The sequence below is a fragment of the Primulina eburnea genome, chromosome 12 (assembly GCF_022965805.1).
Source record: "Primulina eburnea isolate SZY01 chromosome 12, ASM2296580v1, whole genome shotgun sequence".
Lineage (NCBI taxonomy): Eukaryota > Viridiplantae > Streptophyta > Magnoliopsida > Lamiales > Gesneriaceae > Primulina > Primulina eburnea.
Genome location: NC_133112.1, coordinates 8972471 through 8994583, shown reverse-complemented (window position 1 = coordinate 8994583; position 22113 = coordinate 8972471). Strand labels below are relative to the sequence as shown.

At 37.9% G+C, this 22113-nt stretch overlaps 1 protein-coding gene across 1 annotated transcript; it reads right to left on the bottom strand.

The window, feature by feature from the left end:
* Window positions 1-18318: 18318 nt before the first annotated feature.
* On the bottom strand, window positions 18319-18994 carry LOC140806630 (uncharacterized). Its single transcript, XM_073163185.1, has one exon. It carries the CDS (start codon window positions 18992-18994, stop codon window positions 18320-18322), a length of 675 nt encoding a protein of 224 aa, XP_073019286.1. The 3' UTR covers window position 18319.
* Between the last annotated feature and the right edge of the window lie 3119 nt (window positions 18995-22113).

The window sequence follows — 22113 nt, the reverse complement described above, 5'->3', positions numbered from 1 at the left end:
CTTATTTTTTTAGAATATGTGCAGACGGTATAGTCCGGAGATGTATTCCCCAGAAAGAGGTAAGTGAGATTTTGTTTCATTGTCATGTTAGTCCGGCTGGAGGCCATTTTTGGTCAACTAGAACTGCGTCAAAAGTCCTCCAGTCCTGTGTTTATTGGCCTACTCTATTTAAGGATGCACATGATTATGTTACAAAATGTCCAAACTATCAGCGCACGGGTAATACTTCTAGGAGACATGAATTACCTCTCAATAGTATTTTAGTGTGTGAAATATTTGATGTGTGGGGTGTAGATTTCATGGGTTCGTTCCCAGTTTTTTTGGGAACAAGTATATTTTGGTGGCTGTAGATTATGTGTCTACCACCACCACTCAACCTCCTGGAAACTCACGCCACTCCACAACCACAAAATCCTCACAGCACCACAGCCGACCACCGCACATCACCATCATCATCGTCGACCACCACCACTCAACCTCCCATCACCGGACGCCTTCCACCACTGTGCCGTCACCTCTTGTTCTCTTCCCGGTAAGCGTGGCTATACCTTGATTCCGATATCCACTTATCCGCATTGATGATTTTGTGCCACCCGAATGATTATTGCACGTTAGTTCAATTATTAATTGGGTGTTTTTCTTCGATTGTTGAGTGTTGGACTTTGTTTGCGTCAGGGTTTAAATGTTACTGCTTTCGGGATAAATTGTTGGGTTGTTGTGATTGATTTGTTGGGGTGTTTGGATTTAATTGCTTGAGTCGGAATGCCTCCTCGTAAACAGATTAGTAAGCGCACACGAGGCGGTGCCTCCTCCTCTTCTGGTTCCGCTGGGTTGGCATTTGATGCCTTTAAGTTCATCAGCCGAGAAAATTTTGAGTGGTACTCGGCGCTTAATGAGAATTCCGTGATTGTTGAACGCTCAATTAAACCACGGATCGATCACGAGGTGCCAATAAGGGCAGAGTTTGATAAATTTGTTTGGGGACCCCTCCTGGACATCTCCGGCCCCTATTAACCCGAGTTGGTCTGACAATTCTACGCGAATTTCGAGGAAAAAGACAAGACATGGATGCAACATATACGTACTTACGTCAAAGGGGTTACTATTGAGTTAACCAGCGCATCTTTGGCTGTTATTTTGAATGTCCCCAATGACGGGTGTAGTGACCCGTTCCAGAATCACCTACTAATCAAGAACTAAGCATGCACTTAACTTAATTAATAATAATCAGAGATAACAGCGGAAATATGGCCGACGACAATAGTTATACAACCCAATTGAAATCAGAACAACTCAAAATATATTCGGTACAACCATATCGAATCAAAAAGATACCAAAGAACTAAACCAACCAGCTACTCAACGTCCTCCTCCTCCTCCTCCTGAGCTGTCCAACCTGAGGCCTGCCCCGCGGGAATGGGGTGTCCAAGATAAACAAAACCGAGGACGTGAGCGATAAGAACGCCCAGTACAAAAGCATGAGTATACAAGCCTATATGAAATGCACATGCTATGATATGATACCAGGGTAGTCAAGAAACAGGAGTAACAAAGGATCTCAAAATGCTCAGTCTAGAGGCGCCAAGTGGATAGTGCCGCGCGGTACTCCTCTGGGTCACTGCATCCACTACAAGAACAGACGTGGACCAAAAATGTCCCGGATCACCGAAGCCCTCCCGACCCGTCGGCCACTGTGTACTCTCGGTGTCCATGCGTCCACAAGACAAGACAGGGCTGAGCGGCCCCACAAGATATAGCTTATCTCGAAAGAGATACAGCTCAACAATAAAGGCTATCTCGAAGGAGATACGGCTCAACATGAAATGCAACATGCATCATAAAGCGTGACATAATAGCATGCATCATATGACATATATCAATGCACCACATAATCATGCAACACATATAAGAATGTATACTCGACCAGGATATCTCGGATAGTACTTTCGTACCTCTATCACAGCAAGCCTAGCCTTATGCAACACCACTAATCAGGTCTAGAACAAGCCTACGCATCAAAAGCATACCCAATGAACAATACTACCATGCTCGACTAGCAAAACCAGTACTACCAAAGGTTTAGGGTTTACCTGCGTCCGTCGACAGCCCTTTGATGTCGATTGCCTCGTAACTCAGGCGTCGCTACGCTACCAATCCTGGCAGCTCTTGGCTATCGCTCGACCAACAACTAACCCTAGAAACCTTCCAAACCTCTCAAATATGAGACACAACTCAAGAACTTGCCATCCAAAATGAGGAATTTCGAGCACTATTTATAGGCTATGTTTGGATCCACCGAACCCACTTCGGAACGTCCGAACTCCCACGTGTCCATCGGCTCTTGACACCTCATGATCGGATCCACCGAACTTACACTTCGGATCATCCGAACTTGCATGTAAACCGACGTGTCGATCGACTCTTGACACCTCATGATCGGATCCACCGAACTTACTTCAGATCGTCCGAACTCTTCGGTGCTACCGAACCATCTTCGGTCCGTCCGATCATGACCACGGTCAAAATTACACATTAAACCTTCTTAATCACCATTAATCCGTTAATTACCCAATTTGGAATTCGGGCTACTACATTCTCCCCCCCTTAAAAGATTTCGTCCTCGAAATCAGGCTTAGAGGATGAACAAAACGAAATAACAACATCGTTATTACATCTCAATTGTTGTTGAACACAACTGATCTTTCGATTACAACTGAAAACACAAACATATACAAAGCACAACTCAAAAGAGCTCTGGATGCTCTGAACGCATACGACCCTCTAACTCCCAAGTGGCTTCTTCAGTGCCTCTGCGCTGCCATTGAACTAAAACAAGAGGAATTATCTTATTCCGCAACACCTTGTCTTTGCGATCGAGAATCCGCACTGGTCGTTCCACGTAAGACAAATCCGAATCTAGTTGAACTTCAGAGGGATGCAAGATGTGAGACTCATCTGCTACGTATCGTCTCAACAAAGATACGTGGAACACATCATGAATACTTGATAGGTACGGCGGTAATGCAAGTCTGTAAGCCAAATCCCCCACGCTTTCCAATATTTCAAATGGACCAATAAATCTCGGAGACAGCTTACCCTTGAGACCAAATCTCAAAATCCTGCGAAAAGGCGAAACTCGGAGAAACACTTTCTCACCTGGCTGAAAATAAAGAGGTCGCCGCTTGGTGTTCGCATAACTAGCCTGTCGATCCTGAGCAGTCTTAATCCGCTTCTTGATTACTGCAACCTTATCAATAGCCTGCTGGACTAACTCCGGTCCCTCAACATGTCGTTCCCCAACTTCGTCCCAGAATAATGGAGTACGACAACGTCGCCCATACAACGCCTCAAATGGTGCCATACCAATACTACGATGATAGCTGTTGTTGTACGCGAACTCAATCAAAGGCAAATGATCCTGCCAAGCGGGTCCGAAATCCATAACACAAGCTCGCATCATATCCTCAAGTGTACGGATAGTCCTCTCTGTCTGACCGTCGGTCTCTGGATGATAAGCCGTACTCAAACTTAGTGAAGTGCCCAATGCTGACTGGAAACTACCCAAAAATCGTGAGGTAAAACGAGGATCTCTGTCACTAACAATACTGACTGGCACTCCATGCAGACGTAAAATCTCTTGAATATACAAGCGAGCCATACGATCGAAAGTGAAATCACGGTTATATGGCAGAAAATTAGCAGACTTGGTGAGTCGATCCACCACTACCCAAATAGCATCACTGTTCCTCGAAGACAATGGCAAGTGCGTAATGAAATCCATCGCGATATGCTCCCACTTCCATTCGGGAATAGGTAAGTTCAGCAATAATCCTCCCGGTCGACGGTGCTCTGCCTTAACCTGCTGACAAACAAGACACTTGGAAACAAACTGATAAACGCTGCGCTTCATCCCTTTCCACCAAAATCGTGTTCTCAAATCTTTATACATCTTATTGCTTCCCGGATGAACACTTAACTTGCTTCGATGGGCCTGAGATAAGATCTCTTCCCTCAAAGTATCATCCTCTGGTACTACAACCCGATTAGACAAACACAGAAGACCATTAGACTGATAATGGAAATTACTATCTCCACCAGCCAACCGAGCTAATCTCTGAGTCTTGAGATCAGACATCTGAGCATCTCGAATCCGAGCGAACAAAATTGGCTCAGATAAAATGGTAGCAACACGAATGCTCTCCATACCTTTCCGATGTTTGAAATTAAATCCCAACGAACAACAATCCTAGATAGTACTAATCATAGCACTGGTCTGAAGTGCAGAGGCTCTCACCTTGCGACTAAGAGCATCGGCTGTGAGATTCGCAGAACCTGGATGGTACTTAATCTCGCAGTCATAATCTTTAAGTAGATCCATCCAACGACGTTGCCTCATGTTCAATTCAGCCTGAGTGAACAGATACTTCAGACTCTTATGATCAGTAAAAATTTCAAACTTAACCCCGTACAAGTAATGACGCCAGATCTTCAGCGCAAACACAATAGCTGCCAACTCTAGATCATGAATAGGGTACTTCTCCTCGTGAGACTTTAACTGTCTAGAAGCATAAGCGATCACATGACCATTCTGCGTCAACACACACCCTAAGCCTTGAAAAGAGGCATCGGTGTAAACACTGAAACCATCAGATCCTGACGGTAACGCCAAAACAGGTGCAGAAGTCAGAAGTCGACGAAGCTTTCTGAAACTATCTTCGCACTCAGATGACCACTCAAATGGAACATCCTTCCGAGTAAGCTGCGTCAATGGTCTAGCTACCTGAGAGAAATTCACGATGAAGCGACGATAATACCCTGCCAGACCTAGGAAACTACGGATCTCAGCCACCGTCGTAGGACGTGACCAATTCAGCACTGCCTCAATCTTGCTGGGATCCACAGAAATTCCTTCCTTGGAAATCACATGACCAAGAAATACTACACGATCAATCCAGAACTCGCACTTACTCAGCTTAGCATACAATTGCTTCTCGCGAAGAATCTGCAACACAATCCTCAAGTGCTGGATATGCTCTTCCACACTGTGAGAATAAATCAAGATATCGTCGATGAACACCACAACAAACTGATCTAGAAAATCCCGAAAGACTCGGTTCATCAGATCCATGAACACTGCTGGCGAATTTGTCAATCCGAATGGCATAACTAGAAACTCGTAATGCCCATATCGAGTACGAAATGCAGTCTTGGAAATATCATCATCTCTGACTCTCATCTGATGATAACCCGATCGCAAGTCAATCTTGGAGTAAACAGAGGTACCCTGAAGCTGATCGAACAAGTCATCTATACGAGGTAATGGATACTTGTTTTTGATCGTCACACGATTCAGCTGGCGATAATCAATACACAATCGCATCGATCCATCCTTTTTCTTGACAAACAAGACTGGAGCTCCCCAAGGTGAAACACTCGGGCGAATATAACCTTTATCAAGAAGATCTTGTAATTGCGGCTTCAATTCTCTCATCTCTGATGGAGCGAGACGATAAGGGGTACGAGAAATCGGTGCAGTCCCTGGCACTAACTCGATGCCAAATTCCACCTCTCTAATCGGAGGAAAACCAGGAATCTCATCTGGGAAAACATCAGGAAACTCACAAACCACTGGAATATCCTCTATACCAACACTACCTGTGGATGAATCAATCGCATAGATGAGGTAGCCTTCCCCGCCCGACTCTAAAGCACGACAGGCTTTCAGAGCAGATACCACTGGCATCGGAGGTCGCGCTCCCTCACCATAGAAAAACCAACTAGAGCTCTCAGTCGTACGAAACTGAACAAGCTTCTGGTAACAATCCACAGTAGCTCGGTAAGTAGTCAATAGGTCTATACCTAGAATACAATCAAAATCTTCCATCTCCAGGATCATAAGATTCGCAATCAATTCGTTACCCTCAAAATCTACGGGACAACCCATCACTAGACGCTTTGCTAACACCGAATGACCCATCGGGGTAGAAACGGAAAGAATGACGTCTACGATCGCCCTGGTCACCCCAACAACCTACACTTCCCTGACTACTCTCATCACCAAAGTGGTCAGCCATCGCTACAAGATAGAATGGGGAAAATGGTAAAATGGTCAACGAAAATCCCAAAACAGAATCTATATCCCAAAATCGTAAGCATGCTCTGATACCATAAATGTAGTGACCCGTTCCAGAATCACCTACTAATCAAGAACTAAGCATGCACTTAACTTAATTAATAATAATCAGAGATAACAGCGGAAATATGGCCGACGACAATAGTTATACAACCCAATTGAAATCAGAACAACTCAAAATATATTCGGTACAAACATATCGAATCAAAAAGATACCAAAGAACTAAACCAACCAGCTACTCAACGTCCTCCTCCTCCTCCTCCTGAGCTGTCCAACCTGAGGCCTGCCCCGCGGGAATGGGGTGTCCAAGATAAACAAAACCGAGGACGTGAGCGATAAGAACGCCCAGTACAAAAGCATGAGTATACAAGCCTATATGAAATGCACATGCTATGATATGATACCAGGGTAGTCAAGAAACAGGAGTAACAAAGGATCTCAAAATGCTCAGTCTAGAGGCGCCAAGTGGATAGTGCCGCGCGGTACTCCTCTGGGTCACTGCATCCACTACAAGAACAGACGTGGACCAAAAATGTCCCGGATCACCGAAGCTCTCCCGACCCGTCGGCCACTGTGTACTCTCGGTATCCATGCGTCCACAAGACAAGACAGGGCTGAGCGGCCCCACAAGATATAGCTTATCTCGAAAGAGATACAGCTCAACAATAAAGGCTATCTCGAAGGAGATACGGCTCAACATGAAATGCAACATGCATCATAAAGCGTGACATAATAGCATGCATCATATGACATATATCAATGCACCACATAATCATGCAACACATATAAGAATGTATACTCGACCAGGATATCTCGGATAGTACTTTCGTACCTCTATCACAGCAAGCCTAGCCTTATGCAACACCGCTAATCAGGTCTAGAACAAGCCTACGCATCAAAAACATACCCAATGAACAATACTACCATGCTCGACTAGCAAAACCAGTACTACCAAAGGTTTAGGGTTTACCTGCGTCCGTCGACAGCCCTTTGATGTCGATTGCCTCGTAACTCAGGCGTCGCTACGCTACCAATCCTGGCAGCTCTTGGCTATCGCTCGACCGACAACTAACCCTAGAAACCTTCCAAACCTCTCAAATATGAGACACAACTCAAGAACTTGCCATCCAAAATGAGGAATTTCGAGCACTATTTATAGGCTATGTTCGGATCCACCGAACCCACTTCGGAACGTCCGAACTCCCACGTGTCCATCGGCTCTTGACACCTCATGATCGGATCCACCGAACTTACACTTCGGATCATCCGAACTTGCATGTAAACCGACGTGTCGATCGACTCTTGACACCTCATGATCGGATCCACCGAACTTACTTCGGATCGTCCGAACTCTTCGGTGCTACCGAACCATCTTCGGTCCGTCCGATCATGACCACGGTCAAAATTACACATTAAACCTTCTTAATCACCATTAATCCGTTAATTACCCAATTTGGAATTCGGGCTACTACAACGGGCCTCCGATGGTCTTCAATCAGTTGGATCTCTTCCTGTCTGACATTACTTTCCGGATCCCTCAGGCTCGGAGCCGTCTACAATATTTCCCATATCAAACCGGCTCCCGCTCCAGCATCCTTCCGACGTCCCTCCCACTGTTTGATCGCTTGATCTGTTACTTCATGGGAGCGAACATCATTCCGAGGAAGGCCGGGAACAATGAGGTCCGCCATATGAATCTATATATCATAGACAAGATGTTGAATGGATTGGGGGCACTTCCTGCTATTCCGGTGGCATCGATCATGATTTCTCATATGCGTTCAGTCGTCCATATTGATCCCATAAATAATAGGACACCATATGCCCCATTTCCTATCATCATCTCCTAGATTTTGGCAACCCACGGTTTCGATCTCACTGGTGAGACTTCCTTCCTCGCCACCTCTACACAGATTCTCTCACCCCAGGCCATGCAGGGCATGTATTTCATTTTCAGGCAGGGTGCTTGGTACCGAAATCCCGGGATTCGCCATATCAGTCCACATCCCCGTGACCCACCAGTGCCTTCCCCTACAGCTGATGAGCGAGCCTGAGAAGATAGAGTGGAGGAAGAGGCAGCATTGGATGCCCGAGCAGGACCTCAAGTTGGTTTGCCCCCACGACAGCGCACCCCGAGAGGTAATCGTCAGGTTTTCTCGGCCATATTTGAATGCATGGACGACTTGCGCACTCGATTGGCTCGACACGAGCACCATGCCAGGACACAGTCTTATTCTGATGATATCCACGCGCCACCTTTTGACAGATTCACCGTCGATGACCTTGAAGATTTGGACGTGGGATCCAACGATGAGTAGTTAGCTTGTTTATTTTATGACTTGTGGAGGCTTTGGATCAGTTTTCTCATTTTGTGCTTTTCTTTCAGATGTTGATGTTCATTTTATGGCACTTATTATTCATTATTATCATCTTTTAGGTTTATTTGTTTGCTTGTGTGCCTTTCCTATCTCCGTTTTACGTTTCTTTGTGTATTCGATGTCGTTATTTTCAGGAGTTGATGCTTTCTACCACATTTCCAACGTTTACTCGACATTTTTTCCCAGGAAAGTGTTTTTGCTTTAACTATATTGCTAGTTCATTTTTCATCGCTTTACACTGAGGGCAGTGTCGATTTCAAAGTGTAGGGGTGGGCCAGTTTTGTTACACATCGTTGCAAAACACTTGTCACGTAGGATGAGACTATATACAGAGAAAGAACTCTTGTTTTACTTGATAATCGGATTAATTTGTTAGATTTTGGATCACCCGGAAAATCGTTTAATGACTAGTATTGAATAAGAGGAGTCGTGGTTTCAAGGAGAGAGTCGACATGAACCATTTTTGTATTGACATTTCATTCCATGCATGTGGTCAGATTTTGCTCATTGATGGTGAATTGGTGCAAGGTAAACTTAAAAAAAAACTGAAAATTGAAACAACCTAGAACTTGTCTGATTAGCCCTCGAAGCGAAAATACGAACGATTGTGACTTAGGGATGATTTAGGCGATCTTTGGACCGTTTGAGCCTTTCAAGCCTACCTGATACATCAGTTATTGTCTCTAATAACCCTTCTTGAGCCTTTAAAAATTGAATGGTGTGTGTCAATGACACACAATTAGACTTCATTCGTAATTTATTCAATGTCCCACATCAACCATCTAAATTTTAGCCTATACACTTTTGTCCTACCCGAACTTTGAGAGAAATAAACCCTTCGAGCTCTTTGAAATGTTCCAAAACTCAAATGTTTGGAAAAAAAATATTTGAAGGAGTTGTTGAATTACCTGTGAATGAAAAGAAGTGGATTGAAAAAAAATAGTGTAAAGTGCATGGTATTGAATACACCCGAAAAATCTGTGTGTGAAAGTTGAAGGACAACGAAAAAGAAAGGAGATGATAGAGCTCTAAAGATGATAAAAATACAATAAATTGGTGGCGAGTTAAAGGTTCAAAGAATGTGATGCAGGAATATATTTATTTTCTCTCACTTTTGATTGTCATACCTTTTATTGTAGCAGTGAACCTTGTCCTTGCGTTATAAGCTTGAAAAGAACTATTGACCAAGTCATGATCGTTCAACATTTAGTAGAGAGGGGTATGAAAGTCAAGTATATGGGACGTTTCAGAAATAAATGAATTTAAGTGATCCTGAAACCAAGTAGCTGTTGATGAGTATGAGTTTTGACTTACACACATCTCATTATGTTGATCTTTACTAGGCAATGTTTGAATCTTGAATTGTGATGAAAACGAATCTGATGATATTCGAAGCATGATCTTTTTACCGGGAGTGATAGAATTTGACAAATTGAAAAGTTTTGATTGTACCACTTGAATTCTGAATCTAAGATATGTCTCATCGTTATTTCATATCTGATTTGTTTGAGGACGAACAAAGGTTAAGTGTGGGGGATTTGATAAGCACGAATTATATAAAGTTTTGGGATTTTATTTTGTCGTATTCGTGCTTATTTGGCGATTTTATTCCGAGTTTTGCGCTTTATTCGTTTTATTATTGCTATTTGCAGGTTTGACCAAAAGATGATTAAAGCCAACGAAAGGGAAATAAAGTCAAGCTGCACAATGCCATGTCAGAAACACCCGGAAAAATAGGGAATAGTACAAAGAGCATATCTGTGGGGACCCGGACGCTAATCATCTTCTTAATTATCTTTGGGATTTAATTATCAATTAAGATAAACATGGTCTAAAAATTTTTCTTTTCAAAATATAACTGCGGAATGTAGTGGCATATAACTAATATACATCTCAGTATATAAGTACAATAATGTACAACAATTATTCAAATTAATCTAAGGTTCAATTACTAACTGTCAAGTATTAAACCAAATCTACAATAAGTCCGCAATCACCACTCTAAACTCGTCTTCTCTCATCCTCTTCTTGACCCTGATCATGTCCCACCTGTTGTCATGCACACATACAAAACAAGACAACAGCCGGATAACTCCGGTGAGATATAAATATCTCAGTATAAACAATGTATACATGCGGTTAACTGAGTTAACATAAAAGCATGAATTATATCTTATCACATGTAGCATAATCAAACATGTATCAATACCAGTCTGTAAATAAAACATGAATCGTAATCTACGAACCATAAATAAATACGGATCTGTAAATCAAACTCTAGTCTCAATATCTAAGACTCGACTCATCTCTCATTCTAATCTAGGGATCTCGATCTAAGTTAGACTTTTGGTATGCTGTATCGAGTGTCTACAATAGACGTCGATCTACATCTAAGCTCATCGATACACCGTAAGTCTAGGGTCTGAGCAATTCTGACAAAGACTTAGACTTGGGCATGCTACATCGAGTGTCTACAATAGACGTCAATCTACATCTAAACTCATCGATATACCACAAGTCTAGGGTCTTAGCAGTTCTGTCCAAGACTTGGCGGTTCTGCCCTAGCTAGGCTGATCTGTCCTAACCCAAACTCTTGCTCTGCTATAATTCAATAAATTAAACATATCAATCTGATAATTGCAAATATCAATGCAATAAAATAAAGTATGTGATTTTGGGAAACTCAAGTCAAAACTAACTCGAGTTGTGCAATCCCGAATCAAAATTTATTTATACCTTTGTCTTCTTCCCGGTCTGATGAAGACGAAGTCTTGTATTCTGATCTGTCTATACCCAATCTGGCAATGACAATCGTATAATTACAATATCAGTATATAACTCAATTCAAAACCTGTTCTGATCAATACTCAAACCAGTATATAATCTGATCTGTATCTGAACAAGGTACAATCTAATTCATATCAACGATATCACGATACAATCGAAATCATTACTGAATCTGATCAATCCAAATCAACTGATGTTTCGACGGCATAACAATACAGTCTCGGTAACCCCGTCAATCTCAACATCACAGATATAATACCAGAATTCATAATCAGTATCATTACAATTCATAATCTGAATAATAACACAATTCTGATATCAAATCTCAACTAAATCAATTCTGAAATTCATAACAATTTCATAAACAGTCTGTTCTTTAATCTGACTTCAATTGTACAATGTCTACTATAGCAGAAACATCATATCTGATTCGTATTCAATTCTGACAATATCATAAATTCAAATCTTGTCTAAACGTAACAAAACTTACGTCCAGTTGTAGCTGTCGTCGCTAGGAACTCAATACTGTACTCGGATTCAAAAACAAACGGACGGATTTCTCGAAATCACGAATCTATGCTTAACAATCTGAAAATTCCTTTGGCCCTCGTTTTCCTTTTTCTTTTCCATGAATTCGCATGCTGATATATATATATATATATATATATATATATATATATATATATATATATATATATATATATATATATATATATATATATATATACATGCATTGCATAATACAAGGGCAAGTGGCGTTGTGCATGTTCTGCTCGTTTCGCGCATATGCGCGCACAAAGTCGCGCATATACGCCAGTTATTAGAACCAACGTTTTATCTTCTCGCGCATATGCGCCAATCATTCGGTGCAGATGCGCCGAACCTTCTACCCCTCCCGCGCATGTGCGCCATCTACGTCGCGCATATGCGCCGATTCTAGTGGACGTTCCGCGCATGTGCGCGCATTCAAGTCGCGCATGTGCGCGCATGGTTCTGTCTTCCTCGCGCATGTGCGCCGATACATGTCGCGCATGTGCGCGGGGACTACTCTTTGCACCATAATGTGAATTCTTTTCCGACTCTCCCGATCTGATCCGTTCCATTTATAATCATAGTAATTATCAACAATAGATTATACTAATCATCGCCAAATCTTTTCAGATTAATCGGATAATTTCTCGGGCCTTACAATATCCAAACCCCTACACGGGCTCCGTGTAAGGGTCCGTGTCATAGAAGCCCAAAGGAGAGATTTACAGTGGCTACACAGACCCCATTCCGAACCTGTACCCGGGGTCCGTGTCAATTGCCCTCCAAGAATGAGATTTACAGTGGGTATCCGGACCCCTGCACGGGGTCCATGTCCAGTGTTTCCAGTGCAGAATTTTACAGAGAATACACGGACCCGTACACGGATGTTTACATGGGGTACGTGTACTTGATATCAGATTCAGATTTGGCGAAGATTTTGTGGAGATTTTGGGGAAGATATTGAAAATCAAGCTCGAAAATAAAAGAGAAGGAGGACTTTTCAGAACGAGACTTTTTTTGGGAACGCTTTGGACTTTGAAGAATTGGAGAAAAGAAGGCGACGGCTTGGGAGAAACGAGAGAAAACCGCGCTTCACACGCAAGATTCGCGTACCATCACTGAGATTTTCTCCTCTCTTATGTTCTTACTTTTATTCATGAATTCGAATATTATGTTTTCTTCTAGTTTTGAATTCATGGAGTAGTTTTTCTTGTGATCGGGACCACGATAGGGACAAACTATTGATCTTGTTCATTCTTGAATTATTTGATTTATGAATTACTTTTATGTTATTGATTACTGTTTGCGTAATTTTCATGCTTTTAATTTTGCCAATCATTTGCATGTTTGTTGTTTGATCTTGACTCGAAAAAGAATAGATTGAATTTAGCTTCAAAAATATCAATCAACACATGGTTAAACCGACTAGAAATAGTATTCTTTCAATGTGCGATTTTAGGCGACAGCTGTGATTCCATCGTTGAATAATGCATTTTTGTTTAATTAAAGTCAATTAGAAATAATTGGACTGTTAAATGAAAATAAGATTATAAATTCTAGAAATAGATTTATAGTTAATTTAGGGAATTTCATCGTGATATCAATAATCTGTGGTTAATTAATTCCAATGTGTGACAATAATCAAAGTCTGGACTGTTGTGTGTTCCCGGTCATTTTGTTTGTTGGGTGCAATAATTGTCCTTGATTGGTAGAGCGATCGAACTGTGGTGCTTGAGCTGTTGTACGGTTTAAAATATTTGAGTTGCACCATTACCCCTAGCTATAGCTTTTGGTAAAGCGGAAAGTGCTCGGTCCTACAATTGGTATCAGAGCCAAGGTCACAGGTTCGATTCCCATTGATTGCAAGGAGTGCAATTATTGGGAGGAAAATTGTTGGGTGGAATAATTGTCCTCGCTTGGTAGAGCGATCGAACCGTGATGCTTGAGCTGTTGTACGGTTTAAAATATTTGAGTTGCACCATTTCTACTAACTATAGCTTTTGGTAAAGCGGCAAGCGTTCGATCCTACATTGTTGAATTTGAAAATTTCCCCAATTTCAACCTGTTCTGCAAATTCGGCCTTAGTTATTAAGTTAGCATAATTTACTTTAATTTAACTAGTTTAAATTATCATCAAATCACTCGTTATTGTTTGCCAAGATTAAATCGAATAATTTAAATCTTAGTACTTAAATAATAGTTTCTGTGGAATGATACTTGGACTTGTCGTCCATTTACTATAACTTAACCTAGTCTGCTTGCTAGATTTATTCCAACCGAAAGCGTCGGTCATTCATTTAAAACTGTCGTAATTGACAATGTTGTTGAAAATGCGTTCAACGACAATGGTTTAAAACTGTTGTCGTAGCTATCATATTGCGATGATTTTAAAAAAATCGTTACCGTCGCTAATTAACGATCGTTTATGATATACCGTCGCTAAAATTAGAGACGGGTTTTGACTAAGCCGTCGCTAATGAGCGACGGCATTAGCGACGGTCGCTAATTAACGAAGGTTTAGAGAAACACCGTCTCTAATTAGCGATGGTTTAGACATAATTCGTCGCTAATTTTTTCTGTAAAAAAAATTACTTTTATAATTTAATAAATCTACCAAAATAACTTACAATCTGACTAAGTTAACAATATTCATTATCTTAACTAACAATTAGAAATTCACCAAGAATTGAAGCGAAAAAACTTACCTTAAATCGAAGCTAAAATCGTTTAAGAGAGAAAAATTTATTGTAGATGTAAAGCGGTGTGGAGGAAATTGGACCGAAAAAGCGAATATTTATAGATAACTTGCGACGGTTTTACCAAAAACCATCGCTATGTATATTTAATACTGAAGGTTTTTTTTAAACCGTCGTTATTTTAAACGGTCGATAAATATTCTCTAAAACAGTCGCTAATTAACAACGGTTTGCTAAAACCATTGTTGTTTCTCCAAAAAAACACGCTAATCATCAACGGTTAGCTAAAACCGTTATCGTTTGTCTAAAAAACACGTTAATCCACAACTTTTTCTAAAACTGTTGTCGTTTGTCCAAAAAACACGCTGATCCATAACGGTTTTAACAAAAACCGTTGTTGTTTGTCCAAAAAACACGCTAATCCACAACGCTTTTTGTTAAAACCGTTTTTAAAAGTAAAAACACAACGATTTTATAAAATCGTTGTCTTTTGAGTGTTGTTGAAGACATATTTTCTTGTAGTGTACGACCATGTCTAGACTCTCTTGGGACCTTTGAACACATTCCAAATATCCCCAACAGCTGTGCCCACCTAGAACCCAAGTTCGAAACCCTAGAACGCTAGAATCCAATATTTTTGTTCATCCTCTTACCCTAACTTTTCCAGCCCTTAAACATGCATCTCATGAACCTTAAACATGCGGAAAAATGTGTCATCTAGTAAACCTACCAAGGCAGCCTCTTTGTGCATCATTAACACAAGTTTTAGATCATAAAAAACACAAGTTTTGTCCATGACATGTCATAAAACCAAAATATAAAAATTGTATCATGTTTTTCATGAAATCATGTATCAAACATATAATACAGTGTGATAGATGAGAAAAAAGATATTAAGGTGTGCCTTTGTGTTTATTACGCACAAAAAATGGCTTGGCGATGGGAAGGACGTTGACAGAGAGGACCTTGCTGAATTTTAACTCAAAGATTTTGTGCACTTGCCTTCTCCAAATCTCGTGTGTGCGTGTATCAAGGGGGAGGGGAGAGTCCTAGTATGCTTAGGGGGTGAGGGGTGTGTGTTATTATGGGGTTTGGGGAGGGTTTGTTAGCTTTTATTTTAAGCTTGGGTCATTAGCCAATTATAATAGGTCCATTAACCTATTATTTATTATTTAAAATATTTTGTTTAGGAAAGTTTGTGAAATTATTAATCGAGTTCTCGAAAACTTTATATTTTCATCGAAAATCGAACCCTGGTTTAAAATACGTCCCGACATATAAAATCACATCAAAACATCTCATTTTCGAAAATAACACATAACATATACCATATATTAAACAATTAAAAATAATTATTTAATAAAAATATTTTCTCTCGTACGGTCTCCGGTCTCTGTTCCTCGACCGCTTCTCGAATAACCATTAAAACACAATTTTACGCATTTTAATAGAAAAACCTAATTTAAATATGTAATCATGCATATCATATTTAATTCATGCAATTAAAACTATTTAATTAGTCATTTTCATTTTTCCCTAGATTCGCATGTAGTTAGCTTACGTTATCGTATTTTGGACCTTACAAGATATAATTTGACTATGATATAACTCTAACACTTAAAAAGCAAATGATTTCAAATGTTTAATAATTATGCCGGCCTATATAAGCACTAAGCGCGCGCACATATGTATATATATAACAATGATTCATATATGAAAGCTTGATGAAAAATATAAATTATATACTTTTTAAAAAATTATTCATTAACTAATTTATATGAATTTTACTTGATTGTAAAAAAATTATGCATAGACATCTATTTTTCTTTCAAGTGATATAATAATTATTCATATGAAAATTTTATTATGTAATACATATATGATTTTGATTTTGATTTTAAAAGACAATGAAAATGAAAAAATATGAAAAAAATTAATTATAACAAATGTATATGATATAAACATGATTATTTTATTCAATTGTATAACAAAAAGGTACATGCATCTGTTCGTAAAAATCAATCATCAATCAAAGCTTTAAATATATAATGCATGAAAAAAATATTAATGAATAATTAAAAAACACGGAAGTTGTTTTCTACTGTAAAAATATATATGGCATAATCTTTATAATAAATATAAATTATAATGATTATTGATTAGTATTTGTCAAAGTATTAAAGCTTTTGCATATGATATTTTAATATCTTTATGTAATTATTTTTAAATCAAAAATAACTAATTCAACAAATACAAAAAATAACAGTTTTTTATGAAAATTTATTTCTTTAGTTATATTTCAAATTTTTATGTTGAAAATCATAATTATACTTTAAAATTATTTAATAATTATTGTATGACTTTATTTGATTTTATATGATATTTACCATATATTCTTATTTAATCGTATATCTCTTTAAATATGTTGATTTATTTATTATTTTAAAATTGTATTTAACAAAAAATTTATAATCATCATTGTATTCTACTAAAGATCAATTTTAAGATAAAATTAATTATCCATGATATAGAATTCTAAAAACAAAAAACAAAAAATTCAGTATGAAGTCAAATATTATTTAAATTGAATATTATAGGCTATATTTTATTATCAATATTACTATTTCATTAGTTTTGATATTGTTTTGATGAGTTAGTCACGAGGATTTTAAATTGATAATTATTTGTCTTTAATGTGCTTCACTTATGTAATTATTATTTATGCATTGATAAAATCCATAATTTAGTTGATTTTTAGTTTATTATGCTTTATACGTGATGTTTGGATGGATAATTTTTTTAAAAAAATTGTTTTAATTCATTCGTTCCATATATTATGTTCATTATTATTTAATATATAACATAAAATCAATAGTTTGAATTTTAATTTGGGAAATAATTTTGAAAGTAAATTATATAAGTTTTTAATTAGTTTATTCATCTAATATGAGAAGAGATTAAAACCAAATAAATAAAAAAATTATTCATTTTTTTTAGAAATCTATAGGAACGAGTGCTTACCGCTTTACCAAAACCTATAGCTTGATGGTAATTGTGCAACTCAAATCTTTTAAACAGCACAACAGCTCAAGCACCGCGGTTCGATCGCTCTTCCAGGATGAACAATTATTGTACCCAACAATTTCTCACCTAATAATTACACTCCTTGCAATCAATGAGAATGAAACCCGTGAACTTAGCTCAAATATTTTAAACCACACAACAGCTCAAGCATCACGGTTCGATCGCTCTTCCAACAGAGATAATTATTGCACCCAACAAAATCAATATTTTTAATTTTGATTATATAATTGATATTTACATGCATTGAACGTATTTCATGCTAATATAAGAAATATTCATGCTAGTATAAGAAATACATTTAACCCCACTCAAACAAATTTACTCAATGCCTGATTTGTAAAGACATGTGGTTTTAATTTGATTACACAACAGGAGGTACGAATGCAACTTACCCTGATACATCAGGCAATCACATTCATGAATTTCCTAAATAAAAGTGTTTTTCACAAAATAAATCGCAACCTTCATTATTCACGTATTTTGAACTTAGAAACTCGTAAAGTATTACAATCCATAAAATATAAATTTGTAGGTTGCTCCAACGATTGAAAAAAAGGAAAAACTAACACTCGATCGTACAGCTGGTATATACAACGTATCGACGAAGGCTACATATAAAACCAAGTAAACCCTTAGAAATGAAATCCGACAATATCATGTCTATGTAGTAACCAAGCATGATTGATAAATTTTAGAGAAGTGGAAACGATCAAAACCATCCAAATCCGCTTGGTGACGAGAAAGCAGTAGTCGTGTTGGTGAAGGTGGACGCTTCAAATTCATACGGAGCTGATCCCGCCAATTCAAGATACCTCATGTCATTCAGAACTCCGTGTCCCATTTCCGATAGCACCAGCGGTGGTTCTCCGAAGCAGCGGCTGCTAGTAATGTCCGGTGGCAACGGTGGAAGCTCATCATCGTCAACATTTTCATTCAGAGCATCGTTAGCCCCGTGATTAAGAAAATAGTTGTTGTAGTTATGATCATTCACATGTTCTCCACCGAAGAAAAGCAAATGGTGTTGGTGTTGTGAATTGGCGAAATCTTGCTGCTGTTGATGGTGGTGGTATGCTTCGTCGGGAGAAACAATGGAGGTTACTGACGAACCGTGAGGCATGTCGGAGTAAACAAAGTTGGTTCTAGCCCTGGAGCCACGCATGGAACGTGCAGCCCGGTCGTACGCTAAGGCCGCCTCCTCCGCAGTGTCGAAAGTACCCAACCAATGCCTCTCTTTGGTTGAAGGGTCTCTTATCTCGGCGGCGTACCTCCCCCAGGGCCGCCTTCTGACCCCAAGAAACCGGCTCGAATCTTGCGGTTGCTGATTATCCGCAGAGGCACTAGCCTTGGATCGTTTGGTCTTGGAGTTTTTATTTGATTTATCCATCAGTAAACGAGTATAGCTAGAGGTAACTATATATAAAAAGACCAACTTACAGTAAATATATATATATATATATATATATATATATATATATATATATATATATATATATATATATATATATTTGATTCTAACAGTTGGTTGCTTTAAAAAGTTAGATTTGGTGAGGAAGAAGAAAGAATGAAACTAATTAAACTGACAAATTCGTTGAATCTGTGTTGGGGAGGCAGTCGTTTATATAGGGATTAATAGCTCCTAATTATTTATTTATATCAGCAATTATAAATTTTAAAGTACGGTTTAATAAAATTAAACTTGATATATATCTCGGTCTAGATCTTGCTAATATTTTTGGTTAAATATTACACCAATATAATTACACATAAATATCCTCAAACTTCAATGTAATTAATAATCACATATTCAAGAGACAAAATGATAAAAAATTGTTCACTTTTTTCGCATATTTTTACAAATCGTAGTACAGTTTTTTTATCTCACAAAACTCCATCAACCTTCATTTTCCACGTTTTGTTTTTTTTGTTTTTAGTCTTCTTCAATTTTACGGGCAGAAAATTAAGAAATTTCAAATTTGTTTTGTCAAATTTATGCGTAAAATCTTTGTATATACACATTTCACTATGCTCGTGCATATATATTGTTGGGTTAGGCGTGAATGGGTGAGAGTAATACTGAGATGTGTAACCTCCTTAGAACTACTCATGTGTCAAGCTGTTGACGATGTGCCGCTTGAATAGGTTGGTTAAGTGGACATTAAAAGAGTGACATCAGATCTTAATTGGATAATACTGTCTCATATGGGGACATGACCGACGGTAAGAAAAGGGTAAGACTGATCTATAAGGGATATGAGACAACACCAACAGATAAACACGCACTTTTCCGGACTCATGAGCTTAACAACCCGACTTATTAGCATCAAAGTAGATGTACTCTACGCTGCCACAAGTATAAAGAAATAAAGTTGCGTTTTGACTAATAGCTATAGCTTTTGGCCTAGTGGTAAACGCTTGATCCTAATAATTACTATCATAGCGAGGTCATGGGTTCAATTCTCACAAGAAGCATATTTCTATACTTCTTGGGGAGAATGTTGGGTTATGCATGCATGAGTGAAAGTAATACTGAGATGAGTGACCTCCTGGGAAGTTCTCATACATCAAGCTGCTGACGTTTTGTAAGCCCGATCCATTAGCACCCAAGTAGGTGCAATCTACGCTATCACAAATATAAAGAAATAAAGTTGTGCCTTAACTAATATATATAACTTTTGGCATAATAATATGCACTTGATCCTAACAAATATATATGCCTTTGCCCTTTCTAGATTATATATATACATATATAGATTCAAGGGCCTTGACTAATTGATTTGATGATGGTCACATGCAAACATATTTATTTATTATAAGTACCATATGCATGCACTCATTTCTGAGACATATATAAAAATATTTTATCCTAGCCAATTATTGGTCGAATTATCAACATTTAATAAAATCTTTGATGAAATTAATATATATATATAATAAATTAATATATATATATATATATATATATATATATATAGATAGCAGGACTGCAAATAATTAATGATTGCTTCATTCATGGGATAATGGTGGTATCGTGACAATTTAATCATAGGATTTGGATTGGTTTTAATGATTAGCACATGGAATTTTCTCGATGATATGTGATAGAAAAATATACATGAAGACTACAAAGGTTTTTTGCGTAAAATGATTTCAATTTTACCTTTGATAAATTTTAGATTTATAGGCAATAAAAAGTTCTTAGTTTTTTATATGAAATCAGTAATATTGAGATTGATCACATTATATGGTTTAAGTCTCATCTCTCTAAAAGAGAACCGACTAATTGAAAAAGGCAAAAATTTGTGTGAGACGGTATCACGGGTCGTATTTGTGAGACGAATATTTTATTTGGGTCACTCATAAAAAAGTATTACTTTTTATATTACGAGTATTACTTTTTATTGTGAATATGAGTATGATTGACCCGTCTTACAGATTATGATCCGTGAGACGGTCTCACATGAGACTTACTCATTGAAAAATAGTCCTCAAGATGACGGAGGATGATGACATGTTATAATTATACGGGTAAATGATATTTTTGGTCTCGTAAATTTTTTTTTGGTTTTATTAACAATGAATTTTTATTTAGTCCTATAACTTGCATTTGTTTATAACTTTATATATTTGGTCATGTTACAGTGAATTTTTATTAACTTGTATTTTTTTTCTCTTCATTTTTTTTATTTTTTTTTACCGTATATATAATATAGATACACACAAACATGGCCGAACTTGAGGTTATCATTATATAGCTTCATCATGTGCTTGCATCCAAACTAAATTGATAATTAAATTCAATGTATGAAGGGAAACAAATCGTAACTCGTTAATTAATTTGAGTGATTATTTTAATTGAACAAATCTTATAACTAATGCCACGTTAATACAAAAAAAGCAGCACATGTTCAAAAGAACAAATTTCTAAATAATCACACCAAGTAAGAGGAAAAACTCAAGCGATATATATATATAAAATATCTATCTCTATAAATGGTATAGTTGGAAGAATAATTATGATATAAGTTGAGCCATGTGCGACCAATTCGGAGGCATCTCAATTTTGTTATTAACTATTTCAATGGTTCTTACTTTTCCCGATAAATTAAATTAGTAGGTCTTTCATAAGATCGACGAGTCAAACCAGACTCATACATATCATGAAAAATAAATTGGGCAGGGTTAAAAATCTGTCTCACGAAATTAATTCGTGAGACAATCTCACAAGAGTTTTTGTATAAATTAAATATTCATATACACGCATAACTCGAATTGATTTACATATTTGAAAATATATAACATGCAATGCATATATAAATACTTGTTTCTAATGATTGTGGTTGTAGGATCGAGCGCTTGCCGCTTTACCAAAAGCTATAGCTAGCAGTAATAGTGCAACTCAAATCTTTTAAACCGCACAGCAGCTCAAGCACCATGGTTCGATCGCTCTACCAAGCAGAGACAATTATTGCACCCAACAATCTCTCTCCCAATAATTGCATTCTT

What these genes read in the sequence shown, in the direction of transcription:
- LOC140806630 (XM_073163185.1), bottom strand. Translation starts at nt 18,994, where the DNA reads ATGGATAAATCAAATAAAAACTCCAAGACCAAACGATCCAAGGCTAGT.